At 37.5% G+C, this 21,512-nt stretch overlaps 1 protein-coding gene across 1 annotated transcript in view; it reads right to left on the bottom strand.

Annotated features, from left to right (window-relative positions):
- Positions 1–21,512, bottom strand: part of SCAI (suppressor of cancer cell invasion) — a 63,060-nt gene that overhangs the window by 4,158 nt on the left and 37,390 nt on the right. The window contains exons 12-16 of the mRNA XM_042783045.1: positions 19,299–19,398; positions 18,480–18,561; positions 6,045–6,117; positions 2,205–2,378; positions 1,916–2,016 (exon numbers count right to left, since the gene is read on the bottom strand). Coding sequence (XP_042638979.1) covers positions 1,916–2,016; positions 2,205–2,378; positions 6,045–6,117; positions 18,480–18,561; positions 19,299–19,398 — 530 coding nt within the window. The remainder of the gene's footprint in view (positions 1–1,915; positions 2,017–2,204; positions 2,379–6,044; positions 6,118–18,479; positions 18,562–19,298; positions 19,399–21,512) is intronic.

Genomic DNA, 21,512 nt, shown 5'->3' with positions numbered 1-21,512 from the left:
AGAGAATAATCATGGGAGAAAGAAGGGCTATTAATGCACAGGGAGACAGCTCAGGGTGCAGGAGTGCATGGAGGGATGGGCACAGGGAAGAGGTAACTATCAGGAGGAAGTGGGAGGGGAGCTGTTACATTGGGGTAAATTGTAGTCAGTGTCATGAGACAAAGTGCATGTAAACTGCTATATGGAAAGTGAATTTGCTCTGTAAATTTTCACCCAAATCACAACTGAAAAAAAAAATTAAAAAAAAGTGGATTAATAAGAGCAAATAATAGCAAATTTAAAAAATTAAAGGTATGAATGGAAATAAATGAAACAGAAGAAACAAATGGAGTGAAAAATCAATGAAATTAAAAGCTAGTTCTTTGAGATGATCAGGAAAATTGATAAACCTTAGCTAGACTAAAAAAGAAAGGAAACAAATTACAAATAAGAGGCATGAAAGATTATTAGATAGGGTACAGGGATTAAAAGGATAATGGAAGGTCCCTTGAGATATGATATAATGCGATATTATTGATTGAAAGCCTATTAAAATAGACCTCTGGTGGTGAAGTGCCTAAGGCATCTGACTGCTAACCAGAAGGCTGGTGGTTGAAACTCACAAGCCACTCTGCAGAAGGAAGATGGGGCAATCTACTTTAGAAAAGATTTACCACCTTCGAAATCCACTGGGGGTCACTATGAGTCGGTATCGACTTGATGGCAATTTTTTTTTATTATTAAACCAAAAAAAAACTCAAACCCACTGCCATTGAGTCGATGTTGACTCATAGCAACCTCCATTGCATACATAATTCTAAGAAGGACAAGAACAACACATATGAAAAGTTGCTCAACCTCAACAGTAATCAGGGAAACAAAAATTAAAACCACAATGAGCTTCTTTACATCTATCACATGCACATAAACTTTAATGTGTGACTGCAACAAGTGCAGGCAAGGACTACAGCAACAGCAACTCCTACACACTGCTGGGGGGAATGTACACTGATACAGTCACTCTGGACAACAGTCTGGCATTACGTAGAAAAGTTGAATATGCCTATATTCTCTAACCTGGCAATTTTACTACTAGGTATATTCCTCAGAGAAAATTATACATGTGTACCAGGAAAGTGATAGAAGAATTTCACAGTGGCACCATTAGTAATAATAAAAAAGGAGAAACAATCCAAGTGTTCATTATCAGTACAATGGATAAGTGATTTGTGACATATTGTCAAATAAGGGAATCGTGCATAGCAATGAAAAGAAATGCAGAGAAGCTAGAGTCATCAACACAGCTCAATCTCAGGAAGATAATACTAAGTGGAGAAAAGCAAGCTGTGAATGAAAGCATATAACATGGATCCATCAGTAAGTTGTGTAGAAATACAAATCCATATGACAAAACTAGAAAGAAAAGTGACAGTCATAAAATTCAGGATGGCACTTTTATTTGAGAGGAAGAAGGAAGGGAATAGGATCAGAGAAGACCTACAGAGAACCTCAAAGATAATGAAAATGTTCTGCTTCTTGACTGGTGGGAGATACTCTGATGTTGTTTATATTGTTAATCTTTATACTTTACATATTAATTTGTAAATATTACTTTGGATCTATTCAAACTTTATTCAATACCAGAAAAACCCACTGTCGTAGAGTTGATTCTAACTTATGGTGACCCTAAAGGACAGAGAAGAACTGCTCCATAGGGTTTCCAAGGCTATAAATCTTTACAGAAGCAGACTGCCTCATCTTTCTCCCATAGAGCGGCTAGTGGGTTCAAACTGCTAACCCTTTGGTTAGCAGCCAAACACTTTAACCACTACACCACCAGAACTCCTCTTATTCAATACAAGTAAATTATAATACAAGATTCTTAAATACCTAACTTAAATGGTAAAATTGATCTCTAATGATATTCTTTGCCTACCCGAAAAATCTTGTGCATCCTCATGGTGGCTGAACAAAAAATAAACCTCGTGAGAAGCAAGCGAAGAAATTCATCTCCAAAAAACTGAAGAAATGCCTGATCTGCAAAGAGGAAACAGTTGACAGTGAAAGAAGCTTCAATGGAAAATAAATATCAAAGGGGAAGAAAACCATCTCAACTTTCCTGCTTGGGACAAATACCTTTAAAAACGCAAATAATTTAAAATAAGTAACAAGATCAAGCAATGACAGTACATTCTGTTAAGTGTTCAGTTAGATTAGTAGGGTACCTATTGAACGTGAATGAGTCAGTAGCTGGGCAATATCTCGGTTGATTTTTCGAAGATACTCTTGACACTTTTCCCACAGGCCTCTCCGCATGCTTGACAATCCAGAGACAAATAGGAAGGCCATTAGAGGGTTGTTCAAAAAGAGAGTGAAGAGGCTACCTCGCTGAGTTTGATCTGTAATAACATAGATGTGATAAACAGACACAATTTTATAAAAGATAAGAGATACACCCGAGGAACACATTTTAATATACTGACAACCTATAAAATTAAAGCTGTATCATTAACTCATAGTTCATCAAAGCAGATTCTGCATGAAACTACAAAGGCAGAGGCCAGGCATGCTGCTTTCTGCTGAACGTTGGAGCCTAGGCCACTCCAGAGAAATGGAAAACGAACATATTCCTTAGCCCTTTTTCACCCAAATAACAAATTTCATCCAAACAGACAGTGCTGGATCATAGACAATTCATGATGGGAATGTCTGGTGAATTATCAGTACAGCCCATCTTCTTCATCTTCCTTTGATAGTTGCTCTTTCTCTGCCTGTTTCTTAATGTCAGCCATTTCTTTCTTTGACCATACTCAGTGGTGATCTCATCTACTCCCATGATTCATTCTCTTTTCCTACTGATTCCCACTTCTCTGTCTGCAGCCTACATCCAACTCCTTAGGTCCGGAACTGTGCTGTCCTGTAGTAGCTAGTGGGCACATAAAATTTGACTAGTCCAAATTGAGATGTACTGTTACGTGTAAAATATATACTGGATTTCAAAGACTTAGTACAACATGATATGTTACTGACACTAATTTCACCTGATTCTTTTAAATTTTTATTTTTTAAATGCTGCTACTATAACATTTTAAATTATACATGTGACTCACATTATATTCTATTAGATAACATTGCTCTACACTATATATTCTACCTAGCTCTCAAATTTGACGTGTCAAAAATTGAAAACGAAATTTTCCCTTTTGTTCTCTGCAAATCTGCTTCTCAATATGTAGCATGATTTCTACTAGCACCTCAGCTAGAAACCCGGGACTCAACATGACCTCCTGTGTATGGACCAAAAAAACCAAACTCACTGCCATCGAATCGGATTCGACTCATACCGACCCCTCCTTGGGTTTCCGAGGTGGTATCACTATGGAAGTAGATCGCCCAACCTTCCTTCCGAGGAGTGGCTGGTGGGTTTGAACTGCCAGCCTTCTGGTTAGCAGTCAAGTGCCTTAGGCACTACACTACCAGAGCCCCTAATGTATAGTCTTCATATTTTTTGAAGCCAGCTATCTAACCATTGTACTCGCTCCGGCCTCCACCATCTCCTTGTTTGCATCAAGGCCCCTCTCTAATTCGTTCTCTACAAAGTAAACTGGATGCCCTTTCGTGTTATTCCTCTGTTGAGATTATTCTGAAGGCAGCATCCATTGTCTTCTACTTAAGTCTCTTAAACCTTAAAAGACTTTTTAATAAGGTAGCTACACAATCTAAAACTCTACCCTTTAGCAAGAAGGAACTACTTTAATTTCTCTAAATGTGTCATAAACTCTGTTACTTCAGGCTTTACTTCTGGCCTCTCTGTTCAGACACTCTTGCTCAACCACACCCCATTCCCAATTAATTCCACATATCCTTCAAATCCATTTTAGGGATCACTTCATCCACTTCTTTCACCCTCAAGTGCTGGTTAGGTGTTCCTCTCATGTGTTCCATGAGTTTCCTCCTATGACACACTGACTGCACTTTCACTGCTATTTATATCTTTTACTAGACATCCGGCTCTATGAGAGCAATAACTGTTCTGGTTGGTGTATTATCTCCCATAATGTTTGTAGAATGAATGAAGTTAACTCCTGGCTAAAGAGAGAACAGTTAGGCTTTAGACTCTAGAGCTGTAGGAGCCCAATGTGATATTCCAAATACTAAGGTATCTATTAGTTTTGTGCCCAAATGGAGGGCCAACTCCCTTCTGCAAAAGTGACTGGCAACGTCTATGGATAAATCCAAGATACTTCTCAAAAAGAGCTTTTAATCTAATTGTATAATTATAAGCAGATTAGTTAATTATAAGGGATTAATTAATTGATCCCTTAACTAATTACAAGGGATTAATTAATTAATCCCTTGATTAATTATAAGGGATTAGAGATTTAAGCTTTATAGCACAAAAGATAGGATACTGGACCAAAAAATGTTAAGGACATGTAATACAAATAAGTATGTTAATAATAATAAAAACATATTAGGTATTTACTATGTACTCAGTATTATTATGAGTTAGGCACTATTATTAATTATCCCCATTTGACAGATGAAGAAACTGAGGCACAGAATGATTAACCAACTTCTCATAGTCACATACCTAGCAAGTGGCTGAGTTGAGGTTCAAATTTAGTCAGTTTGTTCCAGAGTCCATGTTTTTATCCTTTACATAATAAAGCTTTTCAGACTAAATATTCTTGGTATTAATGAATCAGTCCATGTGATTTTAAATGAAGCTGTATCTTGCCAGGACAAATTAATAGCAAAAAGTATTGTCAAGTAATAGGAGGGTGTAATATTCATCCAGAAATGTTAAGAAACAGGATAACAAAGTCCTCAAAGCAGGAGAATTTTACCGTTGTTTGAAGGTAAGTTCTATCCCTTAAAATAGGATAATTTGACTTTCGGATACATGAACTTAAAATTTCTACATGTTTTTCCCTGTTAAATAGCAGAACTTACCTCAAAACAACGGTGAAAGTCTCCAGCTTCTCTCAGGCATTCAAATGCTGACCATCACTTCCTGTGTCAAACTATGTCAGCAGACAGGACTTCTGGCTGGGAAGTAGCAGTAAAATGCCATCTCCCACAGAGAGACATCAGCACTATTCACAGTTAGGGAGATAGTGAAACAGTGACAAGTACTGCTAAAACAGTGGTAAGGTTTGTTTAGTATTTTCCCTCGCTAAATGACGGGGCGTTAGAATTGGATTTATGTGTTGTTTATTAAGGATAACCTGTTAAGGACTAAAAGTTTTTCATTTCCACGCCATCTGAGAAATAGCTAAAACGCTGACTTGTCTCTCTGGCCGACTTAGAAGAGGTTCTTTTATTTTCAAAGTACAACAAAGTGAAAATGTGAATAAAAGAATCCCTTTAAGTTGTGCCAGTTAGGTTATCCTAACTCATAGGCACAGGATGAGAAATTTTCCAGACTGGAAATCTAACAGTCTTAAAAGATGCCTCAAGTATGAAGCCAAAGATTCAAGAAATCATGCAATATAGATGAGCTCTTAGCTTTGGGACAAACACCTGCAAAACAAATTTAAAAACTCACAAATCATGAGTTCCCCAACAGCAAGAGACAAAAGCACCCTCTTCTCAGGGATGACTTAACATAACTCTTAGAATTATCTCAAGGCTTAATGGTAGTACAAATTAAGGAAGTACAACTATTTGCAAGCCTTCTGAGTATATTTCAGATCCACACCTGCCAGATTTAAATGGAGAGACAGAGAGAGACAGAGAGAGAAATATACATACCTATACACATATGTAGGAGCTCTGGCAGCATAGTGCCTAAGGCACTTGAGTGCTAACCAGAAGGCTGGCGGTTCAAACCCACCAGCCACTCCTTGGAAGGAAGGGTGGGCAATCTACTTCTGTAGCGATACTGCCTCGGAAACCCAAGGAGGCGTTGCTATGAGTCGGTTCTGACTCGACCGCACATAACAACAACAACAACAAGTCCGTAAGTGATCATTATGGGAGGGAAAAACAAAGATCAGGATTATTTAATAGTCATTGTTCATTTGCAACTTACGGATGTAACAGGTAATGATAAAACATACCTTGTAAAGCTTTTGGATATGCTGTAGGAGAAAGCAAGCAGACTAGTGGTTGTCCAAATAAGTTTGTGAAATTCTGTAATATATAAGAATTTAAAATATTCATAAAAAATTTGACCAATGATATTACTCAGTAATTTTTCAAAGCACATTTCCAGTATACAGATTAGGCCCTTTTCATCATAACCAGGTATAGAAATACCAGTAACAGATAAAGAACTTCTATTTATCTATATCTACTATTCATTGTAGGTTTTCTTAGAGGTTGTCAATTGATACAGTAAAGTTTACTAAGTTAATCACTGATTTTTAAAATAATGATCTACATGTTTACAGGATGAGGTCATCTGGCTGTCTACCAAGAGATCATTTTACTGGGTGACATACACTAGTATGTACAATGGTGAATTTTCCAAGATCTACGATTTGGCTCTCAGCTAACTTCACAGGCTTGAAAGCATGATGTACTAGTATGTATGGACTGGATGCATCTCTTAATGTGGATCATATTACCTGTTCACATAAAATGACACATAAAACCAGAACATCAGTACATTAGTTTACAGTGAGAATTAAACTGACAATCAAACTAGAATATTCTTTGCATGATTAAGGTTACTCGCTCCCTAAAGGTAGATCTATATGGGAAGTAAATTCATAATCAAACTATTTGGCAAAGCAGTCAGAAAGTAAAAAATCCTACCACTTATCTAGTAACTCTGAGGAGTAAAGGTAACAAGAAATGAAAAAACAAAAATTACTTTAAAATACTCCTGAGTGTTAACAATAAAGACTTGAACAAGTGGAAAGACATACTGTGTTCATAGAGAAAAACCCATTCTAAAAACGTCGTTACATCAATGTATTAAAATTTAACTCAATCCCAATAAAAATAGCCACAAATGTTCTTTTATTTTTTATTCTTTTATTTTATCTACAACTTAAAAAGCTAATGCTAAAATTCATATTGCAAAAGTTGAGTATTAAAGATAATTCTGAAATAGAACCAGATGCATTAGATTGTAAGACATACAAAGTCTTAGTAATTAAAAGTGGGTGGCACATGGTTCTTCAAAAAGTTGAACAGAGAACTACCATATGATCCAGCAATACCTATGCTAGGTATATACCCAGAAGAAGTGAATGTAGGAACACAAAGAGAAACCTGTACAATGTTCATTGAAACACTTTTCACAATAGACAAAAGCTGGAAATAACCAAAATTCCATCAACAGATGAATGACTAAACAAAATGTGGTATATACATACAATGGAATATGATAAGCCATAAAGAGAAATGAAACTCTGATGCATACCACAACATGGATGAACTTTCAAAACATCATGCTGGGCAAAATAAGTCAGTCACATAAGGACAAACACCGTACGATCTCACTTATATGAAATAAACACATATATAGAAACCAAAGAGGATTAATGATTACCAGGAGTGGGAGTACTCATGGCATACTGGTTAAAGCATTCCACTGCTAACCAAAAGGGTGGTGGTTAGAACCCACCAGCCACTCCACAGGAGAAACATGAGGCAATCTGCTTCTGTAAAGATTTACAGATTTGGAAACACAATGAGGGAGTCCTACTCCATCCTAAAGGTCGCTCTGAGTTGGAATCGATTTAAAAATCCTACCACTTATCTAGTTGGAATCAACAGTTTCTCCAAACCTGTAAGAAAAAGACTGCTGCTGACCCAATAGAAAAGTGGGTGAGAGGATAATAGAAAAGGGAAAACAAGTGGCAGTGGGTTAGGGGTCGGAGGGAGGGGTAAAGGAGGAGTTTTTGTTTTGTAGGCATTGAGTTTACGTTAATGGTTGTGCAATGTTTTAGAAAAGGATAGCAATAATGGTGGCACAACATGAAAAATGTAATCAATGTCACTGAATTTTAAATGTGGTAGATGTATTGGTGAATGTTTTCATTTGTATATTTTCACCACCATTGGGGGAAAAAAAAAAAGAAGTGGCACAAAAGTAGGCAGAAGAGCAATGGCACAGCAGGAAAAGATCAGACCCAGATCCAAAACGTACAGGGTTTCCACATACACCATAAAGATGATGGTTCAAACGGGTGGGAAAAGCTGATCAGCCACCTAGAGAAAAATGAAGTTAGCTCCACACTTCATGCTATACACTAGGCTACATTTAAAATACATCAGAGATTTAAATGTAAAACATTAAGCAATAACTGAAAGAAAGTATGAGTGAATAAGCCAATTATTTTTGTAACCTAGAAGACCTTTCTAACTGTACAACATGACTAAATGGCAAGCAAATGATAAACTGGGGGAAATATTTGCACCTCACATCACAAAGGATTATCACCTTAATACAGTTTCTCCAAATCCGTAAGAAAAAGACTGCTGCTGACCCAATAGAAAAGTGGGTGAGAGGATAATAGAAAAGGGAAAACAAGTGGCTCAAATATATATGAAGAGATGCTCAACCTTATTGATAAACAAATTAAGGTATCAATTTTTAATCTATCAGTTTAGCAAGATTTCCAAAAGTTTGAGAATACAGTGTTAGCAAGAATGTGGGGAAACAAACACTAATCCGTAAATGATGGGAATATAAATTGGTATAAACTCTTTAGAGGACAATTTGGTAGTAACTCTTTTAGGTCCAAATACATACTCCATTAACACAGAAATTCCACAACTGAGAGTTTAACCTATAGATACACTCTCAAACCTGTAATAAAACATACGTACAATGTTATTCCCTGCAGCACAGTTAGTACCAGTGAAGGACTGGAAACAACCACATGACCAACATTAAGGTACTGGTAGAATCAACCATGGCATGATCATACAATGGGAGACTATAAGCTATTAAACAAAATGAAGAAATTATTTATGAACAGATAAGAGCTCTAACATTTTTTATTAAGTGGAAAAAAAGTGTGATGCAGAAGAGTGAGCATAATCTTACAGAGAAAGACGGGAATTGAATGAATTGAAGACACGGTAGGAGGAAGTGATTTCACAATGTCTTGCTAAATTTCTTTATTTTTGCCAACTTTGTAAATATAATAGCAACAACAAATTAAACAGTTAAGATAAATTAGAAATTTCTTATTTTCAAAAAAGCGAGTACACTGAATGATTTTAAGGGGTACTCCTAAGAAAAACCAGCTTCAGAAACTCTTCCACACTGTAGAAAACTCCAAACCAAACTCACTGCACCACCGAGTCAGTTCCCACTTCTAGTGACCCCCATTGGGATTCTAAGACAGTAAATCTTACGGAAGCAGACTGCCTCATCCTTCTTTCATTGAGCAACTGGTGGGTTTGAACCATTGACCTTTTGGCTAGCTGTCAAATATCTTAGCCGCTGTACCACCAGAGCACACCTATGTGTCCCTCAGCCATAATATGCTCTCTCTTGGATGGTGCAAGATGGCAATCGCTCTCCTCTTTATTTACTTTCATTACTGACCAACCTCTTTTCTTCTTCTCTTTTTTAATATTGTACAGAAAAAAGTTAATACCCTTTCAAAGGCCTGTTTACAAGGTTGGGCCTTCGCTGGTGTCTGGGCACTTGAATTTTTGGAAGGTTCTCACTACTAGCAGAACTGATAACAGTGCATTATACTTGAACTGTGCTGTATGGTTTATGCTGAACCTACTTTCTTTCTGGGAACCTGGCATTTTGGTACCTGTGAGGCCCTGGGTTTGATCCCTAGTGCCTCCACTATTAGCTCATTTTGGGAGCTCTGGTAGCATAGTGGCTAAGGCACTTGACTGCTAACCAGAAGGCTGGCGGTTCAAACCCACCAGCCACTCCTCGGAAGGAAGGTTGGGCAATCCTACTTCCGTAGTGGTAGTGATACTGCCTCGGAAACCCAAGGAGGGGTCACTATGAGTCAGGTGTGACTCGATGGTACACAACAACAACAACAACATGCAGAAACGGCTATGTGATCAGACTCCAGTAAATCACTCTGGGCATTGAGTCCCTAACGAATTATTGACCTGTTGTCACAACTTGTTCCAGGAGCAATTAAGCACATCTTGTGTGACTCCAATGAGCCCTGGTGGCACAGTGGTTAACATGCTCTGCTGGAAACTGAAAGGTTGGTGGTTTGAACCTATCAGCTGTTCCATGAGAGAAAGATGTGGCAGTCTCCTTCTGTAAAGATTTACACTCTCGGAAACCTTATGGGGCAGTTCTACTCTGTTCTATAGGGTTGCTATGAGTCATAAATGACTCCACAGCAATGGGATTGGTTTATTCGTTTTTGTGACTCTGCTGGGACAGGACCATTGAACGCGTGCTCATGGTTTCCTCTGGAAACTTTTCCCATTGTGGATTTTGTTGCGTCCTTTTGCTTAACATATCTTAGCAGTGAGTATGACTACAAGTCCTGTGAGTTCTAGCAAATCATTGAGAGTAGTGGTGGACTTGGGGACCCCTGACACTTATACATTAATACATTCTATCAGCTGACATTCAAATCTTAGGCTTGAGAAATAGTTTCTTTAAGGATGCTTTACTTGTCTTTGTTAGTCTTCCTTATCCAGTAATTTTATGGTTTAATCTTACTTCTTTTATTTGCAAGTTTTGGGAGAATGTCTCAAGCCTATACCATATCTGGATTATATAATATGATGCTAACTAACTAACTAACCAGAAGGAAAGTTGGGCAATCTACTTCTGTAGAGATACCGCCTCATTATGGATTTTGTTATGTCCTTTTAATTTGATGCTATTATGTTTTAAAAAAATTATGGTAAATGTATGGACATGAAATATATATTGAAGACATTTTAACTGGTTGTAGCAGACTGTCCCTGACTTTAGTATATTTATCCCATATCCAACTACTTTGGTGAATCTATACTCATCAACCATTTTTCTCAATCTATACTCATTAACCATTTTTCTTAATTTTGCATAATTCTTTTGGATTTTCTAAATATAAAATCATTATCATCTGCGACGAATGATTTCCATCTTTTTATTTATAATATTTACCTCTCTTTTTTCTGTTTTGTGTTCTTTTTTACATTCTGAACTTTTTAAAATTGTTTTATTTTAGTTATGCTAAGAAATTCTGGTCAGTTCAAAAACAAGGTGTATGGAACCTTGGAACCTTAACGTGGGGATTGGTCAGCTTTGTCATCCTTCTAGGCTTAAAAGAAGCCATCTTGAGATGGAGTGGGGAAGGATCTCACTACCATCAAGAAAGAGTAGCCAGGAGTGGAGTATGTCCCTGTACCAAAAATCCCTGTGCCAAACCTCCTAGAATCACGAGACAGAGCAGTGAGAGTGAGATCACACGTGCAAGCATGCACTGTAACACTTTGCTGAGATGGCAGAGAGATGGCAGCAGCAGAACCAAGAGACTGGCATAAGACAGAGGAGTGGGCTTCCCAGCCTACGGAGTGAGAAAGGTGAGTGCCTTTGGGCAGAAGGCTTGCTGGCAGAGTGGAGTGTGCAAGTGGGGTATAGCTATCAGCAGAGCTAAAAGAGCTCTGTAACATTTGCAGAAGCCAGGTCAGGAAGCCAAGAGCCAAAGAGAGGCTTTCGTGTGGGCAAGGCTGAAGGGAGGTTGTCCTGACTGAAGAACTGTATCCTGAGCGTTCTGAACCTGAATTGTACCTTTTACTTCCCAGATAAAACCCATAATCACGAGTATTGTCTGTGAGTTCTGTGTGGCCACTGCAACGAATTATCAAAGCAAGCAAAAAAGTAGTGAGTGCCATGGGAGGGACAGCTGGAGTCAGAACTGGTAAGAAGGTTGGGAGGGTGGCAGCATGTCTGACGTCTGTCTCATAATAGGAGTCAGCTTTGGACTGATGCTGCTAATGGTGATTCTGCCACCCCCTTGTGAAACTGGAGGAGGTCAGAGAGGAAGCCGCCCCCACATCCTTTGTGCAATCACTGAAAAGGTATCAGTCTTCCTGCACCAAAATAAGTCTAAATAAGAACTGTATGCACCTGTCCTGACTTAACGGCTCTTGTTTGTAACCCGGGGACTACCTGTATATCATCATGGTAGTAACAGGCATCCTCTCCCTCTTGCTCATTTTAATTAAGGATACTGTTACTGATTCTCACTCTAAGCACAAAACTAATATAGAAGCTCTTCATTATAAGTTCCGTGTTTTAATTAAAATGGGTCATGAATTTCAGTACGTTTTACAAAATGACCATTGATATATAAGCATGTGATTTTTTCCTATTGGCATATTGTGTTATATTGATTGATTTTCCTATATTTAACCTGTATGCATAATTCAGATAAACTCTTTCGGTAATTAATTCTATTGATTAGTGTATTTACTAGGTTTTTTTTTTTTTTTTTTAAATTTCAAGTTATACTGATAAATTCATCTGGGGCAGAGTGTTATTGTGTGTGCTATTTTCCTTGAAACAGTATCATTATTATAATAATTCCTGCATGCTAATAATACATGGGGGAGCTCTGGTAGCATAGTGCCTAAGGCACTTGACTGCTCACCAGAAGGCTGACGGTTCAAATCCACCAGCCACTTCTCGGAAGGAAGGTTGGGCAATCCTACTTCCGTAGTGATACTGCCTCGGAAACCCAAGGAGGGGTCGCTATGAGTCAGGGCTGACTCGACAGCAAACAACAACAACAACAATAATACATGGAGTTGCTATGACTTGGAACTGACTCAACAACAATGGGTTTGGTTTGTTTTTTGGGGGTAATTACATGCCAGAGGAGGAGTTCTAGTGGCACAGTGGTTAATGTATTTGGCTATTAAAGTTGGCAGTGTGAACCCACTGGCCACTCCGTGAGAGAAAGATGAGGTGGGTTATTCTAACTTTCTTAGATCCTAACCTGTAAGCTTAACAATCCTGTAAAATCAGTATTGTCAACCCCATTTTACAAAGAAGAAAAAAGAGACTCAGAAAAACCAATGGCATGAGCAAGATCATACCTAATTGCCACAGAATGAACTGTTGTTGTTGTTATATGCCATTGAGTCGAACCCGACTCATAGCGACCCCTCCCTGGGTTTCCGAGGCAGTATCACTATGGAAGTAGATTGCCCCATCTTCCTTCCGAGGAGTGGCTGGTGGATTTGAACCGCCAGTCTTCTGGTTAGCAGTCAAGTGCCTTAGCCACTATGCTACCAGAGTAAACTGGAGAGTTTCAATTGCTTTCACTACCCGGGTAACTGTGTGTCTGATTCCAAAAGTTTAAAATTATTTATTGGTAAATCCAGAAGGGCTAGAATCCTTTCTTGTAAGGGAAAAGGAGATAGCTTTGATAACTTCTCTCTGTTTCATACCTAGTGAATGGGCTTTTCAAATTACTTCAATTAGATTTTTACCCCCAGAAAATGATCTACTTAACTGAGATTTTAAAATGTATTAATTAGCAAATGACAGTATATAGTACCCTTTTTAAAAATCTCTGTTCTTCAACAAACACTCACCAAACGTCTACTAGGAGCTAGACACGGTTCAGGTGCTAGGGATAAAGCAGTAAACAAAACAGATTTTAAAAAACAAAAATACTTATCTTCTTGGAGCTGACGTTTAGATGGAGGTAGAGGCGGCAAATGGAGATCAACACTAAACAAAATAAGTTACATAACATGATAGAGGAAGACAGGTGCTACATTTGGAAACATGGCATAGATCACGGCTAGCAGAACAAACATCACAGTCACCTAATTGTGTGACCTTGGGAAACCTTTCTGTGTCTCGGTTTCCTTATTCTGGTCTTGGTTTTGTTATCAGGGATAACAAAAGTAGTACACTGAGTTGTGTGAGGATTAAACATGTTAATATACATAAAATGCTTAGAACAGTGCCTGGCACACAGTAGTCACTACATATAAATTAATTGTTATAATTATTAAGAATACTAAAATAAATAGGTAGATTAAGATTGTTGGGGAGACAAATAATTTTAATTAAGGCTATTAGGGAAGACCTTATTAAGAGATGCATGAATAATTTATTTTAAAAGGATCAGCACAAAGCTAGTTCTTATGAGGCAGGTGGTGGTTGAAGATGTCTCAAATGTCCAACTTCTCCAAACTGCTGTATCACTCCATCATCTCTCATATTGACTATTCTTCCTCCCATCAGTATTCTCCCTCCTGCCTTTGGGTTCTGTAACTCTGCAATGTCTCACAGGACTCAGAAACCATCAAAGAAAAGGTTCATACAGTTGTGGAAGCTGCCAGCCGTGGGCCAGGGATCAGTCTGGAGACTTCTCCTGACTCACGTGGTTGCAACCCAAATTGGCAGGTCAGACAACAGGCTGCTGCTGGCTCACAAGGCTGTGGAAGCTGGCAAATCAGGTCAGATGATTGCCTGCTGGTTCAAGTTCAAAGAACTGGAGGTCAGATGATGATAAACCAAATACAACATCCAGATCAAGAGAGAGAACTTTGCTGGAGCATTTATATACATTGGTTACAGACCATATCCTCAAAGAAATTCCCCTTATTTGAGCAAGATGGTACAAAGGTATGAAAGGTGGTGAGTAGGAAATGGGTAGTGACTTGAGTCACACCTACTAGCAAAGTGGTGACCTACAATAGATCCCACCCTAATCTTGTCTCATTAATGTAACTGACAACTCATTCCCAAATGTGACCATAACCACAGGCATAGGCACATCACAAAACAGAAGATAACTACATCATTATGTAACTGCCAAATAACACAATTACATAACTGTCAAACCAATGAAAATCATGGCCCAATTAAGTCCACACATAACCTTAACCATCACAGGTTCCAGACACCTTATTTGCATTAGCAACAATCTCCTTGGGATCAATAAGCAACTTATTTGCATGGTCCCACTCAATCATTGTATGGTAATTACAAAGGCTATGGCTAGAAGGTCCATATTAAGAAATTCACCACACCACAGAGGTTCAAAGGTATGAAGGTATTTGATCAAACACTTGAAAAGTAAAGCAGATATGTAACTTTGGAAGAAGATTTCAGGCAGAAAGAACAGGTAAAAGACCCTGAGCAGTAGACTACCTGATGTGTTTGAGGAACAGCCATGAGGTCTGTGAGTAGAAGAGAACGGAAGGATCAGGAGACTGGCAAAAGAGATCAGAGATATCTTGGAGAGGGGAGATAACATTAAGCATTTATTCTGAGTGAGATGAGGATTTTTGGGGATTTTGAGTAGAATGGTGACATGATCTTAATAGCAGGCACATTGTACAGAGCAGCAAAGGCAGAAGGAGGAAGAGTAGTTAGGAAGCTATGGCAAGAATTCAGGTGCAAGATACTGTGGCTTGGAACAAGGTAATGGCAGTGGAGATGGTAAGATGTGGTGAGATGATGGATAATTATGAATTTAGAATCAACAGAACTTCCTAACATAGATGTGTAGTTTGAGGGAAAGAGAAGCAAGTATGAAGCCAAGGGTTTGGACTGGGGCAGCATTAACAGCATAATAGTCATAACTGAAATGGGGAAAGTTATGGGTGAAAGAAGCACAGGAATTCTGTCTTGGGCATGCTCAGTTTTCAGTCTCTATCAGAATTACCAGTGTGAGTTGTGGAGTAAGTAGATGATATTTGAGTTTGGAATTCCAATGAAAGGTCAAGGCTAGCAATATAAATTTGGAACCTGTCAGCATAGAAATCATAATTAAAGTCAAGAGACTAGGTAAGAGAATCAAAGCAGTAGTTGCAGCTGAAAAAGAAGAGGAACAAGGACTGAGCCCCAGGGCACTGTAACAATAAAAGATCAGAGAGATGAAAAACTAGCAGAGACTGAGGAAATAAGCAGACTCCCAATCTCTTTGCCCTGAGGCAATCTGGTCCCTGGAATCTAGGTTTTGAAAGCCTCATTAGGAGAAAGGGGGCAGAAGTCAGAACTCAAGGTTTGCCCAAATGGAAGTCTAATAGGAGACCCACCCTACCTTAAGTTGGAATCCGAAAGGACTATACCTTTTCAGTGTGAGGACGAACCAAAAATAAACCTGTTATTTCTCCTCCTTCAGCGACCATCCCCTAGGGGACAACAAGGAGATTTTCTTGGTGCTGAGCAGATGGGGAAAAAGAAAAACCTCAATCCCAAGGGTTTTAACTATTCTTCCTGCATATTTGTAGCCCAAATTCACATCACCTAGGTGACTGCAAAAATCTGGCCACAAACTAATAGTATGTCCACATATCCAAGCAAATGCAGATCCTCTCTGGATGAAGGTACCTTCATATAAGTGTCAATGAATTTCTCACAAATATTTTTAAGGATAGTGAGGAGAACATAGTCAAAAACAATCACACATGCATACAAAGACACAAAAACAGCACAGAGAGTCTTTAAACAGCAAAAGCAGATTTTAGATATCAGAATGATCAGATACAGATTATAAACTAAGTATGCTAATGGAGTTAAAAATAAAACTGTGAAAAAAACAAACAAACAAAAAAATAGAACACTATAAAAAGTGGCATGGAATATTTGAAAAGGAAACAAACCATTTCTAGAAATGAAAAGCAGCATAACCAATATAAAACTCAAGAGATGGGTTTACTAGAAAACTAGACATAGCTAAGAAAGAATTTGTGAACTCAAAGAGAGAAAAGAATAAATTATCCGAATCTCAACCACAGAAACAAAAAGATGGAAAATAGAGAAGTTAAGAGATGTACAAGACAGAGTGAGAAGATCAAATTTACATTTAATCGGAATTTTAGGAGATGACAGAAAGGGTAAGGTACAGCTGATATTTGAAGAGATAACGCTGAGAATTTTCTAGAAATAATGGCAGACTTCAACCTAGCAATTAAAAAAAAACAACAAATCTCAAACAGGATAAAAACAAAGAAACGACGTAGACATATCACAGTAGAACTGCCGTACACTAAAAACAAAGAGGTCTGCCAGAGCAGCAAGAAAGAAATGGAATGAAAGGCTGACGGGCAGAAGTGCTCTTGTGTGTGACTTCATCCTGTTACAAAGGTGAATGCTTGGATAGAACGCAGCAATCTGCCGGTCATCAAATACTTTAGCATGAGGCTGTTATAAATAAATAAGTCTGTTCTGACAAACATGTGAGTCATTTTCACTTACAGAGATCCAGTTCTGTCATAAATATTTAAATACTTGTAGGAATTTTCTTCTTCCAAAGAAAAGAAAGCAGAACTGAAAGAAGGATTTCCCCAAACTAAGGGCATTTTTTTAAAAAACTTCTACTATTCCCATTGCTACACTTAACACACTTTCCTAGTCTAGCAAAGTTCTTCTCATTAGCATTAAAAATATTTGTGGGAAATTTTTCAAATTTCCTAATGGAAACTTGAAAGCCAAAATATGAACCATACTTCTTACATAAGTCTTGGTATTTCAATCACTCTTCTTTGAAATGAGGTTCAGACTAGCGTGCAAAGCTCCTCTTTTTCTAAATGTGGAAAGAGAATGGGCTTTGAAATGAGAAATGCTTGCGCTGATATCAGACAGTACGTTACTTAATCTCTCCTTAGCCTGTTTCCTCACAGCACTGACTTTCATTTAGTCATTCAACATATAGTTATTAAGGATATTTAAAATGTGAGGTACTGGGGACATAAAGATACATGTACATATAAATACAAATATATGTAGACACACATACACACAGACTTCTGGGAAAACAAAGCACAACTCTGGTAGTCAGACCTTTACAGTCTATGTACGAGAATGGTTGAGTCTTCTCTGGTGAATATGACCAAGCCAAAATCATCAGCTAAAAAAGATGTAAGCTAGCATATTTCTGAAAATGTTATTTACTAATGGAATATTCTAACCAGACACAGAGGATTCAGTTTGCACGTTTCTGTAAACAATCTATTATTTGAATTCTAATATTCAATTTTAAAGTGCTTTACTGAAGCTGACATTATTTATAGAATTATTAAATACCACCTCTTCAACAGCAAAATACAAAACAAAAAATTTTAAAGTTAGATCTCTGTCATTTATCTCAGCATTCAGGATCATCACAAATTAAAAAATAAATAAAACGTAAGAGTATATAAAACCATATGTTAATATTCAAAGACTATAACATGGAATAGAAATGTCACTTAACTAAAAGGGCTCAGCGTGTAGAGAGGGAAAAATTTTGAAAAATAGAAAATTCACCCGTATGCTCTCTAGAAAAGAAAATTATTCTGGGTTATAGAACAAAAATAAGCCTCCCACCAGAGATCTTGGGAATCTTGATTTTTTTTTTCCTGCAGGAAGATTTATTACTTTCCACTGAGTGTCCATTCATGCGCTTTCTTCTTGTTTCTATTCATAGCATCAGATCCTGACTAGCATGCACAACCTCAAAAGAAAAGAAAGACTAAATACAAACTGTGTAAAACGAAATAAAACAAAGCAAAACAAAAAGGCACACGTTAAGAGTGGGTACCCTCGGGTTGGTGCCATACTATTGTCTAATGTGTGCAACAGCCTTCATGGAACTTACCTTGTAGGCAATACTATTGGACGAATCCACAATGATAAACAGGGGCTTCCTTGTGAAAGGATAGAGATCACCAGGATGAAGGCTGGGAAAACAACAACAGAGACCATGAAGAACTGCTTAATCGTATCAGCTAAGTCAGAAATACTTCTCTGTTTGGTCTGTTCACAACTCCTTTCAGTCACAGCACTGAGAGGAAAACAATTAACCAAAGAATAAAAAGCTTGTATTTATTGGGATAGTCACATGAGTAGTCTTATTTAGAAATAAAAAAAAAAACCCCTCAAAGATACTGATATTAACATGTATCACGTTTTGACATATTATTTACTGATGTATATATTTATTGTCACCTCCAAGTAGAATGCAATATACCCTCAAAGATTGTATAGTACTCAACACGTAACAGACAATAAAATATTTAATAAATGAGCATCAGCTAAAAATTCTAATTTTCTACGATAGAGATTGAACTATTGCTGGAATTCAAATAAATGTTACTAATAGCAGTCGGAAGGAGCCCTGGTGGTGCAGTGGTTAAATGCTTGGCTACTGAGAGATCTGGTGGTTCAAACCCACCAACTGCTCTGTGGGAGAAAGATGAGGCAGTCTGCTTCTGTAAAGATGACAGCCTTGGAAACCCTGTGGGGCAGAGTTCTACTCTGTCCTAGAGGGTAGCTCTAAGTCAGAACTGACTCGATGGCAATGGTTAATAACAGTCTGGGGAACTTTCCTAGTAGTAGAATGAAATCCCCATTTCCCTTAATATTTTAAAACAAAGAGCTGTAATTTTTGGAATAAGGGAAACACCAGAGTACATACCAGTGCATTTCCTTGTGGGACTGATTACGTTTGTGGATGGCATCTCCATTTATAATATCCCGGTTACTATTAGTAAGTACACCTCCAAAATCATAAGGACCTATAAAAACAAATGGAACAACCCTAGACTTCAGTTAGACAGTAACACTAATCTGATGTTTAAATGCAAAAGTACTGTGTGAATCTCTCATTGACCAAACATTCAAGTCACAAAACATTATTTTGAGTATTTAAAAATTTAACATTTTAATTTAATGCAGTATTTAAATGATTTCAGCATGTTGCCTGTTCCAACATTTTTTAAAAAATCATTTAATTAATCATCTATTCATCAAACATAATATTATGAAAAACAAAACAAGAATCTACTGCATTCCAATTGAACCCACTCCTGTGGCTTCCAGCCAAACAAAAGACAGGGATATGAGCTGAACATTTCCATTAGGTAGATACACTCCTTGGAGAGATCAATCATGGGAGAATAGAAGGGCTGTGTATGCATAGGGAAACGGCTCAGGGGGCAGGAGTGCATGGAGGGATGGACACAGGGAAGAGGTAATTGGGAGGAAGTGGGAAGGGAGCTGTTGCATTGTGGGAAATTGTAGTCAATGTCATGAGACAAAGTATATGTGAGCTGCTGTATGGAAAGTGAATTTGCTCTGTTAACATTCACCCAAATCATGATAAAAAATTTTTTAAAAAAGAATCTACTGTATCCCATTATTCTGGATGATAAAAGGATTAGAGATGAAATATTTAAAATGATCTTTACATTTGAAACAAAATGAAAATTTAAAGTTTAACAAAAGTAGTTAAATGAGAACACTGCAGAGTGAAATCTTACTTAATTACCACTTTTTAAAAAAATTATTTTGTTGCTGTTGTTGAGAATATAAATAGCAAAACATACACCAATTCAACACTATATGTACTATGCAGGGACGCTGACTACATTCTTCAAATTGTGTGACCATTTTTACCTTCATTCTCTGAGTTGTTCCTCCCCCATTAACACAAACTCACTGCCCCACCCCAAGGTTCCCATCCAATCTTTCAAGTTGCTGTTGTCAATTTGATCCCACATAGATAATTCTTAAAAGAGCCTAATACTCAAGACAGATGTTTTTCACTAGTTAAGCTGAACTATTGCTTGATTTTAAGAAGAGTAAGGGGATATTTTTGGTTTTAAGGTTTAAAGATAATCTCAGGGTAATAGTTTCAGGGGTTCACCCAAACTTCATGGTTCCAGGAAGTTTGGAGAATGTGTTACTCATTACCTCTTACATATAATCTTAAGTGAGCCACTAATTGTAATATTCAGGGAAAAATTTGAATAGAACTTGAAAATTCTCATGACAAAAACTTAATTTTTAACGAAAGTATTGCCAAATTTCCAAGGAGCTCTGATGGTGCAGTGCCTAAGGCATTTGACTGCTAACCAGAAGGTTGGTGGTTCAAACCCACCAGCGGCTCCACAGAAGGAAGGTGGGGCAAACTATTGTAAAAATTTACTGCCTTAGAAACCCTACAGAGGTGCTATGAGTCAGAACAGACTAGATGGCAGTGGTTCTTTTTTTTTTTTACTGTTAAATTTCAGTGTGTGAAAAATCCATTCTTTTCAGTCTTATATCAACCAGTGTGGTTCTCATTTAGAAGTTTACCTTTCCCCATCATCACATCAGTTAGCCAAATTCTTGTCTAAATCAAACAGCAACTGTAGGATGTCCAGAATAATGTCTCAAGGGACCATTTAGTCAGTACCCACAGTAATTTCAAAAAAAGTAAAACAAGAGTATGTTAAGTAGGGCCCAGAAAATCTGATTCAACAGTGTCTTAAGACATGGTAATTATTTCTAAATAAAATGACTAATTTTATTACCAAAAATAAACTCAAGTAGTTTAAGATTTAGTATCATTCAATGTTGTGTTATATTTTTTCCCTTAAAATAAATCACTGCAATGAAAAGACCACAGAGATTTTTGTTTTGTTTTGTTTTGTTTTCATTTTAACATTTCAGGAGAATATATTGGTCATGCAAGGAAGATGACAGGGACATGCATTGTATAAAGGAATGCAAATTTCAACAAACAAATGAGGAGGAAAATGTTAAGAATGTTAAGAATTATCTTTTTCCCTAAAGATTTAATTGTCTTATTTACATACAAGTTATTCATATTCTGAGCAATCCTGGACAGTTTTTAGAAACCGCATCC

This window comes from Orycteropus afer, unplaced genomic scaffold (assembly GCF_000298275.1).
Source record: "Orycteropus afer afer isolate SDZICR_OR568_19922 unplaced genomic scaffold, OryAfe1.0 scaffold00611, whole genome shotgun sequence".
Lineage (NCBI taxonomy): Eukaryota > Metazoa > Chordata > Mammalia > Tubulidentata > Orycteropodidae > Orycteropus > Orycteropus afer.
This window is presented reverse-complemented; position numbering and strand designations above follow the sequence as displayed.